Raw genomic sequence first — 12,984 nt, 5'->3', positions numbered from 1 at the left:
GGTCAAAAATTCGAAAAATGTGAGAATTATTTTTCTGATTAAGTTGAATTTAGCTCAAGTAAGTCAGAAAAATGAAAAATGGTGAAAATCGGTTTTTATGAAAGTTGTGATCGAAACTTGAAAACACAAAAAGTTCGGATAATTCGCGAATAGTCCGCTGAATTTTTTCTCGGCCAGATTGGTCTGGTTAGTGAGAAAATGTCATATGAATTTGAAAAAAGTGGTGATCTTAGATCAACGACCGAAAAATGTGGGGTCTCAGATTCCTTTGATAATTGGCAGGTGGCAAGGACGTGGGCCCCTTATAAACATACTCGAATCTAAATTTTTTCTACCGAGCGGTTGTGGCAGGGCAGTTCGGACAAGTTTGTGATTTTGACTGAAAATTTTTTCTCGAAAATTTCAAAGTCGATATAAAATATGATTAAACACATGAATATGCATTGTAATGTTGTATATTGGTGATTTTTGTTGGATACACTTATCTGTAGTTTCGAGTTATAATCGAATTTTGAGTGAAAATGGTCATTTTTGAGGTAAATCAGAGTATAACTCCAAGTAATGGCCAGAATAAATTTGATATAATATGATATATATATAGTGCGGTAATAGCATGCATATGGGTGTTGGTGGCGGGGTCTGGCAGGCTGTCCAGAAAATAAAATTTGAAGTTGACTGGGGGTGCCTGGTTGGTGAAGTCACAGAGCGAACCAGAGGCAAGTGGCTGAATCGAAACACATATGACCGGCACAGTAACCCATGCCCGGATGTGGCCAAACGGGGTTTCGATCGGCCCAGTGGTTGCTGAGAAATCCGAGCGGCTAGTTGTTTTGAGTTCAGTCTTGATTATTTCACATAGAAAAGTGACTTGGGGGTATTGACTTGGTGAGCTGTGGAGAGTGAAGGAGAGGCAAGTGACCGGAGTTAGAGGATATGTTGGGGGATGTTAGTGGTGGGTGGATGTGGTGTAATTGCTAAGATTGGTGTGATATTTCTCCATCCAGTTAGTATATTTTTCTATGAAAATGAATATTTTCTATGATAATTTTTATATGTGATTATGGACTGACCTCGAAGTGCCATCTTTTCGAAAAACTCACAGACTCAATTTGAGTTTGACTGAAAAGGAGTTGAGTGGGAGGATATCTGTGGAAGGGCTGATGGGCAGGGCTGGCAAAGGCCACAGGGCAAGTGGCAGAGTGAGGCGGGCTATGTGCTGGGCCTATGGCTGGGCAGGCCCTGTGGCTTGGCCTGGCTCTATTCCACATATACTGTATTTCCCCAGTCAGAAAAAAGTGACTGAGGGTGGTGGTGTTGGTGGTAAGACTCAGGTGGAGCCAGAGCTCCAGAAACAAAAGTGACAGTGTGCGCACAGACTGTGGCTGCACGCTGGGCAGGGTGCTGCTGGGCGCCTGTGTATCCTTCTGGCTGGGTGGGTCAGACACTCACTTTTTCACTGGGAAAACAGACTGGAAAACCAACTTCATTGGGCTGTATCTTTTTATCGGTCATAACTTACAGCTTGGCTGATGTGGGCAGAGTGGGCGTGTGGCAGTGGCTACAAGGCTGGGTGGTGGGAGTCTGGCTGGGCTGGCTGGCTGGGCGGTGGTGTGAGAAAAAGTGAGTGAAAAATGACTGGGCCAGTCATTGAGATACCCCTCTCTTTCAACGAACCTATCTCCTCAGGTGTTGGAGGGAGAGCTCCAGAACAAAAGTGACGGTGTAGCGGGGGACCAGGGCTGTGCAGTGGGCGGGGTCTGGTTTGTGGGCTGTGGGCCGGCCCGCTGGTGGGCTGTGCACTGGGTTTTGTTCAGTCACTTTCATTGAAAAAACCTCAAATATGGTAAATGACCCCGGGTGCCCAGACCAGAAAATCCATCTTTTTCGAAAAACTCATAGACTCAACTTACCTACACTGAGGTTTCCTCGATTTTTGTGATTTTGATACTAGAAATACACTATGAAAATGGAATGTCTGAAAAACCTGCTTTGATACTAAAAGGTAAAATTACACTACGCCGAGGTTTTCGTTGTGTAGTGTAATAAGGATGATTTTGATACTAGAAATTTGAGCTCCTAGGAAAAGTGACCAAATTACACTACTTCGAAAACCTCGGCGTAGTGTATTTCGAGGTTTTGATACTAGAAAATTTTGTCTATGAAATTTCTCTATGAAAAATACACTGTGGACCCCCATGTTCACAGACTCATAGCGCCTCAGGGGCAAGTCAGCGAAACTTCTCGTTGCCATAGAGGGTCTCGCTGCACACTCGCTCTACACAATGGTGGTAATCTGGTATCATCCTATCGATGCCCTGAAGTTACACACCAAATACTCATATCTTTCCTATGAAAAACCCTTTCTCAATGATATTTTATGCTATGGACCCTGTATATTCCATGGGTCATAGGGAATGACCTTTAAGAGCTGGAAAGTTCTAGATGCCATAGGGCAAGTAGCTGTGCTCTTGGAGTATCCAATGGTAGTAATATCTTTGCCCTCGGTCCATATGCCTTTTCACTATACTCAATATACTGACATTCTTATATGATTTTTCACTTTTTCATAGGACCCCCATTGTTTCCCACTCTCATATCTTTTGATCGGTCATAACTTACAGACATGCCAATGGTGCTGTGGGGTGGGCATGCCCTGCTGGTACAATGTGGCACACATTCGGCTGGTGGGCTGTGGCTGGCCAAGGGCAGTGCCAGAAAAAGTGAGTATTTTCCATTGACTTTTGAGTGACTTGGACCCCCCCTCATTGGCTGGCCTGTAAATCACACAGAATCTGGGAAAGTTCTCGATGCCATAGGAAACTTCGCCCACACTCTCTATTGGTGCTATCGCCATTGCCACCGCTCAACTTCCCTTATATCTATGGTCGATATACTAGTATCCTTCCTATGAAAAACTCCTTTCAATGAAATTTTATACTAGGACTCTCATGTTTGTTGGATCATAGCTCCACAGGGTTAAGAGCTGGAAAGTTCTAAATGCCATAGAGGGTCTAGCTGCACACTGTGCCTAGCCAATGGCAGTATTCCCATCTGGCTCCTATGTAATGCCAGCCACCACACTCAATATACTACTATCTTTCATGAAAAATACACTGACAAAATATTGACTGGGAACTCTTATGTTCCAACCCTTGTAGTGCCTCAGGCTTGAGAGTGCGAGACTCGAAAATGTTATAGAGGGTCTAGCTATACTTGCGCTCTTTGCCTTGGAGCCATAGGCAAAATACATGAACTTTTCATAGAAAAGTGACCGACCTCCCTGTGTTCCCGCTCTCATATCTTTTTACTGGTCATAACTTACAGCCAATCTGATATCACTGCAATGTGCCTACACACTGTGCCTACAATATGGCACACATCCAGTGTCTATGCCCTGCCTGTGTATTCCACTACAGCCATTACACTCACTTTTCATAGGGATTGACTCAGACCCCTATGTTCCAGCCCTTGTAGCTTGCCAGAAGCAGAGCTGGAAGGCTGGAACAAAAAACCAGATGAAAGGCAGTGAGGGCATACACGAAGGTGGTGTGTGGTAGTGGCAGGCTTTGGTGTGTCCCCATCCCAAGAAACACTATGGAAGGATACTAAAAATTTTAAACCTAGTTTTGAACCTAGTATCATTTTTGGGGATTTTCACTAGGCCGAGGTTTCGCGACGTGTATTTGGGGCACTTTTGATACTAGCCGATATTTTCTAGTATCAGTATATCTTTATTACACTACGCCGAGGTTTTCGGGTGGCGTAGTGTAATTTTGAGGTATCAAAGCAGGTTTTCGATGACCTCGTTTTCGTAGTGTAATTCTAGTATGAAAAACGGAAAAAAACGCGAAAACCTGGGCGTAGTGTAATTATGAGTTTTTGGAAAAGATGGTGTTCGGTGCGGGCTGTCGGGGATTTTTACGGAAGTATACTTAGGGGGACACCCCGAAAAATTTTTTTCTGACTTCATTTTTTTCGACAAAAGTTGTCTGGTGAGGATAGTCTGAGCCAGGGCTTATGTGATATGGGGTTAGTATAGAAGTGTGACTTGTATATGAAACTCCATAGGAAAAAAAGTGGATTTTGAATGAAAAATTTATATGGGGCTGTCTATTAGACTGAGGATTGTGTAATAGTGGTCTATTGTATATACATGTATATGGTATTATGTCATATGTATAGCAAATAGGTGAGTAGGCTTGTATGTTAAGGAAGATAGTATATGGTATTTGAATGGGAATAATATGTATATGTCTCTTTGAATGAAATACCTTGCATGATTATACAGAAACTCACTGAGTGAAGTATAAATGAAGGTGGTTCAAAAAGAGTGGGTTTGTTGGTTCTGATAAGAATGAAAAGCAACATGTGATTGTATATAAGGGCATCACAATACATGTTTTATGAAAACATCTTCTGGTAGCAATGGCTGATCAGATGGGTCGAATAATAAAGTGAGTTGTTTGAATCTTTGAGTCTGATGTGTAATAATGTTGGATGAAGAGGTTTGGATGACTCTAATAAAATCGATGTGTCTGAGAAGTTGTTGTGAGAGAGTGCTATGCTAGTAGTGAATGTGTGTTGTGAGGCAGTATAGTATATGGTTATGTGTTGTGAAGTAGTTTGATTTGGATGCAATGAATCCATCTTGGAGAACTGCTTGATTTTAGAAAAGCAATAATGTGGGGATGTGTGTGAAAGTGTTGGGGTGTTTTGTTGTTGGAAATACATGTATGTTGACTTGTTTGAATATTGTAGAAAAGAGTACTTCATGAAGTCGAGACCTTGTCTATATGTATGGTGTGGTCGATATGTATATGTGTATATCATTGATTGAGTTCAGATGGATTGTTATTGCACAATGGAGTTTGGTTGCCTAATATGTGGGGGGTTTGGTTTGACTATCGAGAGATAGAATGTGACAATGATGAAATCAAAATGAACAAATGTTTTATTGTTTGTTTGTTTGAAGACATAAATGTCATGTTTCTATTTGTTGAAAGTATTTGAACTGTTACAATTATTTGCCACTTTTTTTACAAGGTGAAAATATAATTGTGAGATGCGAATGAAAAATCATATTGTAATGATCTATCAGAGCTTTTTTATATTATCTGTTTTGATGATGAGAAAAGTGTTTTGATATTGAGATTACATTGTGATAATACAAATATTAATGATTATGATTGGATGACTTAATAACTATAAAATCAGTTATTAAGTTGATCTGAAAGAAAATAATGTGTTAATATTTGAGAAGGGAAAATATTGTGTCTATTCTTAAAATATCATCAACATGTTTGTGAATGGTGATGTTTTAATAATTATGACTAAAATACTATATTATGTTGTGTTTAACAAAACAATATGATATATATTATTTTATATTAGAAAAAAACATTAGTTAAAATTTTTAATTAATGTTTTTTCTTTTTATAAATGTATCTGGTCGATTCTGCCAGTAGTCATATGCTTGTCTCAAAGATTAAGCCATGCATGTGTCAGTATAAATAACTTGTATTTATGAAACTGCGAATGGCTCATTACAACAGTTATAATTTATTTGACAATGACAATGTTATATTTTGATAGAAATATAATTTACTACATGGATAGCCGTAGTAATTCTAGAGCTAATACATGCGAGAATTCATTTTTCTTTTTGTTTTCGGAATGGAAAGAAGGGTGGGTTTGAAAAAGATCCGACTAGGTATTTCAGCAATGAGATGCCTTAGGGAAGGATTGTATTTATTAGATCGAAAACCATTAGGAATAGTTTAAATGTTTGATTCTATATGGATCAAAAACTTATTTCGGCACATGTTTGAAGCCTCGCAAGGGGTGTAATGATGTGTGTCCATTGAGAAAGATAATGGTGATTCATGATAAATGTCGAATTGCCAGGGTGGGTTAAGAGCCCATCGTCTTGGCAATGTGTCATTGAAATTTCTGACCTATCAACTGATGATGGTAGGATAGAGGCCTACCATGGTATTGACGGGTAACGGAGAATTAGGGTTCGATTCCGGAGAGGGAGCCTGAGAGATGGCTACCACTTCCAAGGAAGGCAGCAGGCGCGCAAATTACCCAATCCCAATCAATGACGTATATGGGGAGGTAGTGACAAAAAATAACAAAGCGGGGTATCTAATGGTATTCTGCTATTGGAATGGTTTCAATGTAAATGCTTGAAAGAGAAACAATTAGAGGGCAAGTCTGGTGCCAGCAGCCGCGGTAATTCCAGCTCTAATAGTGTATACTAAAATTGCTGCAGTTAAAAAGCTCGTAGTTGGATTTTGGAGTTTTTAATTGTTCGAGGGGGCGAGATGTTTCTCTATACTTAGTCCTGCTTCATTTTTCTTTTTTTTAAATTAGCTTTCGGGTTGATTTAGAATTTGGAATTTGAAGTGATTGGAGGGTATTAATGAGGGGATATTTGAAAATCATGGTATTGTTTTTAATCTTGCATCAAGATTTATTTCTTGTTGTTTGATTGACTCAATATCTTTCAAGTATCTTATGCTTGCCTTGAATTTGAATAACCTCGAATCCCTTTTTGGAGAAGTCTTTGGGCTTTTTTCAAAAAGGGGTAAATGTTTTCGAAATTATTAATATATCACTTAAATGTTGATTTATATTAATTGTTTCTCTTTGTCAAAGAAGAGGAAAATTTCGGAGAGTTTACTTTGAAGAAAATGGAGTGTTCAAAGCAGGCGTTTTTGTAATGAAAGAAATTCGCTACTGAACACATTAGCATGGAATAATAAAATAAGACACCTGATGTGTTTTAAATTTGATAATGAAAAAAATAAGGAGACTTATTTTGTTTTTGTTATCAAACACATTCGAGTCTTAAACAAAATGAAAGGGGAATTTATTTCTCTTTTGTTTTGTTTATCGATTTGAGTTTTATTGGTTTTGAAACAGGTGTAATGATTAAGAGGGACAGTTGGGGGTATCTGTATTGCATAGTCAGAGGTGGAATTCTTGGATTTATGCAAGACAAACAAGTGCGAAAGCATTTACCAAGGATGTTTTCATTAATCAAGAACGAAAGTTAGGGGATCGAAGGCGATCAGAAACCGCTCTAGTCTTAACTATAAACGATGCCAACTAGGGATTGGAGGGAATTTATTTTTAATTCGCTTTTCCAATTATCTATCTTTCGGGATAGGTTTGGGATTTATCACTAGAAATAGTGAAGTGAGTTTGCTTTTAAAATTATAACAAAAAATGAAAGAGGTAACTTTTGTTATTGTCGTTTGTTTTTTGTTTTTAAGCCCCATCAGCACCTTTAGAGAAATCGATTAAGTCTCTGGGTTCTGGGGGAGTATGGTCGCAAGTCTGAAACTTAAAGAAATTGACGGAAGGGCACCACCAGGTGTGGAGCCTGCGGCTTAATTTGACTCAACACGGGGAAACTTACCAGGTCCAGACACGGGAAGGATTGACAGATTGATAGTTCTTTCTTGATTCCGTGGGTGGTGGTGCATGGTCGTTCTTAGTTGGTGGAGTGATTTGTCTGGTTAATTCCGATAACGAACGAGACCTCAACCTGCTAAATAGGGTGATAATTTTGAAAAGTGTCTGTAAGGTGGCTTTGCGATTTTTTTCTCAGCCGTTCTCTCTCGGGAGGATTGTTGAGAAAGTCGGGAAGTTGTCTGAGATCTTTTAATGGTTAATATTGAAATATATATTTTGAGATAGCTCATTAAGCTTTCAGGATGGATTTGTTTTGAGCAGTTTCGGCTGTTTGGAAGAAGTTTGTTTTGGAAGTGAGTTATTGAAATTATCATTAAAATATTTCGATATGGATTGTAATTCTCTTTTAGTTATTTTATTCTATCATGGCTCTTCACGGGGTTGTGGTGGAAGGCTAAAGGGGCTCTGGATCTATATTCGAACCTACTTAGAGGGACTACCATGGTTGCACATGGGGAAGCATGAGGCAATAACAGGTCTGTGATGCCCTTAGATGTTCTGGGCCGCACGCGCTACACTGATAAAGTCAACAAGTTGTTTTTGGGTGTGTTAAATCAAAAAATAGTGTTTTTGTTTCAGGGCTTCTTTATGGGGCTTTGAAAGGGGGATGCTATTTTTAACACATGCAATTCCCTTATCCGAAAGGATTGGGTAATCTTTTGAAACTTTATCGTGATGGGGATTGATCTTTGTAATTTTGGATCATGAACGAGGAATACCTAGTAAGTGCAATTCATCAGATTGCGCTGATTACGTCCCTGCCCTTTGTACACACCGCCCGTCGCTCCCACCGATTGAATGATCAGATGAAATGTCTGGATTGTTGGATCTTGTGAGGGTTTCGATTCTCTAGGATTTAATTAGAAGGACAGTAAATCTTATTATTTAGAGGAAGGAGAAGTCGTAACAAGGTTTCCGTAGGTGAACCTGCGGAAGGATCATTAACGTTTATTTAACAATTAAAACAATTAGATAAATTTAAAAATAATAAAGAGGTTAATAATGATTATGAACGATATTATTACAAATAGAAAGTTTTTTAAAAATAGAAAAATTAAAAAACTTTTGGCAGTGGATATCTTGGCTCTTGTATCGATGAAGAACGCAGCAAAGCGCGATAGCTAATGCGAATCGCAGAAATCTACGAGTCATCAAAATTTTGAACGCATATTGCGGTTTCTCAGTTATTTCTATAATTGAGGGACCATGCTTGTTTCAGAATTGGTTATAAATTTATTATAAATCTATTTAAATCAAAATAGATTTGTTTTATATTATTTGAGATTAAATTTTCTATTATGAAAATATAATCTTTAATTATTATTAATAATAATAATTTCTTTTTCAAATAGAAATAATAATATTAAAATAATATTGAAATATTAATATAAATTTTAATATTAAATGAATGATGAGAAAGAATATTTTAATAATTATGATTATCAATCTGAAATATCAAGCAAGATTACCCGCTGAACTGAAGCATCTTAATAAGCGGAGGAAAAGAAACTAACGAGGATTCCTTTAGTACCTGCGAGGGAAGAAGGAAAAGCCCAAAGTTAAAATCTTATTATGAGTTAGTTGAGAAGAAAGGCAACTTTTGACTTGGCTAACAATTGATAGAAAGTAATAAGAGTTGTACTTTAAAGATGTAATTTCTCTTGGGGGGTCAAACTCTGAGAGATTAATGTCAGTGACGGGAATATGATTTAGAGATCAAAATTTCTATTTTTGTTTTTGGAAAGGAATGCCGGAGAGGGTAATAGCCCCGTTTATATAGTAAAAAGTAGATCTCGATTCCTACTGAAGGAAGATGTGGCAGGGTCAAACTTGTCATGGCTTTTTTTGGTTTAAATGTCACGGTTGGACATTACAATCATAGAGTCGGGTTGTTTGAGATTGCAACCCTAATTGGGTGGTAAGCTTCATCCAAGGCTAAATATTGACAAGAGACCGATAGCGAACAAGTACCGTGAGGGAAAGATGAAAAGAACTTTGAAAAGAGAATGAAAGTAGTGCTTGAAACTGCCAAAAGGACAAGCGATATAAAATTTAGAAAGTGCAGAGATGTTTTTATTAATATAATTAAATTATTTTCTTATGGACATGGAATACTAGAGGGTTGGTGTATTGTGGCCTGAGTGACTTGTAAGCTTAACTGTAAAGTCGGGGGATACATATGAATAGTAATTTATAATTGTTATTGATATCTGATATAAACCCGTGCTTATAAGGATATAAAAGAAAGGTGTAATAGCCGAACCACTTTGCTCAGGATAGCATCATTTCCCTTCTCTTCATATAGGCTGTAAAAGGCTTGTATGGATGAATGTTAAACATAAGAATGCGGTCAATGGTATTCTATAGTTTTGATAATAACCGAAATCCACATAGGAGGAAAGGTGGGAATAGACATTATTGAATATTGTCAGGTTTTTTTATTAAACTTGATGATTTCCTATTCTGTTATAATCCTGAAGCAAGACTTACCTATTGGATTCGATACAGGGATAGAATACTTTGTAATAAGTATCTGAGAATATGGATTGGTTAAAGATATCAGATACGGGATGGAAATATCGAGAATACCAGAGTTTACATATATTAGTTCTGGGATGATATTTTTCAATTTATTCCAAATTTTTTTAATTAAATCAGATAAGTTGAAGAAGAAACTTGTTTTCTTTTTCTTCATATTTGGTTTTTTAAAAGATTTGTTTCAATTGGTTAAGCTCGCTTGATTATATTGAATTAAGAATAAATGGTAATATTGTCTTATTTATTAGTGAACTAATTGATCTTAAATATGGCGATTCTAATATCGATTTCCTATTCCAAATAAGAAGAATTGACTTTGTTGATGCGCTTTATATCGCCCCGTCTTGAAACACGGACCAAGGAGTCTATCAGATATGCGAGTATTCGGGTGGATAAAACCCAGGGATGCGTAATGAAAGTGAAGGGGATTATTTGGAAAGCCCTTAAATGTGAAGGGGTTATTCGCCGAGAGGGTAAATCCTTTTGGTGGAGATCCTGGCAACATTGACCAACCATAAAGTTTTTGTTAAAAGGTAGTTTTTTTGGGTAAAACCAGGCTGCTTTTCTTATGGTTTGAGTTATAGCATATCTGCTAGGACCCGAAAGATGGTGAACTATGCCTGAATTAGGGTGAAGTCAGAGGAAACTCTGATGGAAGCTCGTAGCGATACTGACGTGCAACTCGTTCGTCAAATTTGGGTATAGGGGCGAAAGACTCATCGAACCATCTAGTAGCTGGTTCCCTCCGAAGTTTCCCCGGATAGCAGGAGCTTATAATGAAAGAATGTTTTGTCAGGTAAAGCGAATGATTAGAGGTCTTGGAGAAATAATTTCTTCAACCTATTCTCAAACTCTAAATTGGCAAGGTAATCTTTTAGTGTTCTATTGATGAAGCTGGTAAGAAGGCTTGTAGAATGCTATTTTAAGGAGTCTGGACGTGCTGATTGTTTTGGTTTGCATTTTAAGAAAACCCTAAACATCCGTAGGACTCCGGTAGTCTTTATAAGGATTTGTTTTCTACTACTCGAAAAAGTTGTTTGAAAATCTTTTAGATAAACTTTGATTAACTAATAAAAAGAAAACCCATATTTGTTGAGAAAAATAATAAGCTCTTAGTGGGCCATTTTTGGTAAGCAGAACTGGCGATGCGGGATGAACCGAACGTCATGTTAAAGTGCCTAAATATATGCTCATATAGATACCAGAAAAGGTGTCAATTCATTTTGACAGCAGGACGGTGGCCATGGAAGTTGGTATCCGCTAAGGAGTGTGTAACAACTCACCTGCCGAATGAATTGGCCCTGAAAATGGATGGCGCTGGAGCATATGTAATAGCGATGATACTTATACATGACTAAGCTATGATAGGGAAGTTATAGCTTATGTAGGAGGGCGTGTCGATCAAAAAGGAATAAAAAGGTATTTTGGGGTGATAGGGAAATTTATTTTTCTATTGTTCTGGATATTTTTTTAATAAGTTTTGAAGTTTGTATGTGAATACAAATGGAACGGTCGATAGTGCTGATCTTGGTGGTAGTAGCAAATATTCAAATGGGAGGACCTTCCCAAATGGGGTAATACTTTGAAGACTGAAGTGAAGAAAGGTTCCATGTGAATCTCATTGAGACATGGGTTAGTCGATCCTAAGGTATCGGTTAAATACCGTTTGTTTTCTAAAAATATTCTTAACAAATCGCAAGATTTTTGTTAAGTGTGATATATTTATAGAAATCGAAAGGGAAATAGGTTAATATTCCTATACCGAAATAATAAAGAAAAATTTGGTTTCAAGACTTGTAACAGAGTTTTGGAATAACACTAAAAAATGTGTGGAGAACAAAAGCGGTAACGCAAAGAAGCCTGAACTCATCGGTAAACATCCCGGGAAGAGTTTTCTTTTCTTCTTAACGACTGATGAAGCTATATAATTAATTTATAAGTTATAAGTTACTTGCTATAGCGGTGACCATGAAAACGATTTATTCGGAGAAGTGGTTACCCAGTCGGAAGAGCCCCTCAACTAAATAAAAATGCAGTTTAGAGAAACCCTCGGAAGAGGGTACCTTTTTAACTGTATTTGAGGTCTTGTATTTCATTATACAGGGATGCAAGTATTATTTGGTCTGGTGCATGTTTAACGATCCATGAAACTTCAGGGGACTGATATTATTTTTTAAGAATTTGATTTTCACACTCGGTCGTACTAATAACCGCAACAGGTCTTCTAGGTGAGTAGCCTCTAGTCAATTAGAAAAAAGTAGGTAAGGGAATTCGGCAAAATAGATCCGTAACCTTGGGAAAAGGATTGGCTCTAAGGGTTGAGCCGTTGGGTTCTGGTAATATAAAAGGGGGGAGAAAATGGGGCAACTTGTTTTCTTTTTCTTTTTTGGTTGGGTTTATTGAATGTAATATGGAAAGAGGATTTTTTTGAGTTTTGAATTTTGAATGGGGGTCAAACTTCATTTGAGATTTGAGACTTGGAAGTCAGTTCTGCTATATGAAAAGATAGATTTTGACTTTACCAGAAGTGAAGGATTTGTCAGTTGTGATTGAAGTTTTCGGAACACACAAAAAACGGAATGGCTTGTGACATGGGGATTGGAATGGCTTATAATTGGCTGGTTGGATAAAGGAAGGAGACTTGTCTTTTTTCTTTGTCTGATTCGGATTCTTTTATAAGGGTTTCAGTTTTTGTGTTGCTTGATTATAACAGTTGCCGTTTCTTTGATCTGGATATCCTTTATTTAATCGAAAGATTGTCCCAATATTTATAGCTAGATTACAGTTGGGGTGGCAACATCACACTGATAATATTATATGCTATGGCTTTTATTTAAAATAACAACCGACTTAGAACTGGAACGGACAAGGGGAATCCGACTGTTTAATTAAAACACAGCAATGTGATGGCTGGAAAACGGTGTTAACACATTGTGATTTCTGCCCAGTGCTCTGAATGTCAAA

General features: G+C 37.7%; 1 protein-coding gene across 1 annotated transcript; it reads left to right on the top strand.

Annotated features, from left to right (window-relative positions):
* Positions 1 to 740: 740 nt before the first annotated feature.
* Positions 741 to 3,557, top strand: MONOS_18502 (uncharacterized protein; the record flags this gene model as incomplete). The annotated part of the gene is made up of 10 exons (XM_067871528.1): positions 741 to 874; positions 1,103 to 1,273; positions 1,342 to 1,608; positions 1,738 to 1,803; positions 2,206 to 2,296; positions 2,412 to 2,483; positions 2,571 to 2,724; positions 2,790 to 2,896; positions 2,942 to 2,975; positions 3,325 to 3,557. The coding sequence occupies 10 exons, from the start codon at positions 741 to 743 to the stop codon at positions 3,555 to 3,557; spliced, it is 1,329 nt and encodes a 442-aa protein (XP_067718526.1).
* Between the last annotated feature and the right edge of the window lie 9,427 nt (positions 3,558 to 12,984).

This window comes from Monocercomonoides exilis, assembly GCF_001643675.1.
Source record: "Monocercomonoides exilis strain PA203 chromosome Unknown scaffold95-26085, whole genome shotgun sequence".
NCBI lineage: Eukaryota > Preaxostyla > Oxymonadida > Polymastigidae > Monocercomonoides > Monocercomonoides exilis.
Note: the sequence above shows the minus strand (reverse complement) of the source record. Positions and strands in the feature narration are given on the sequence as shown.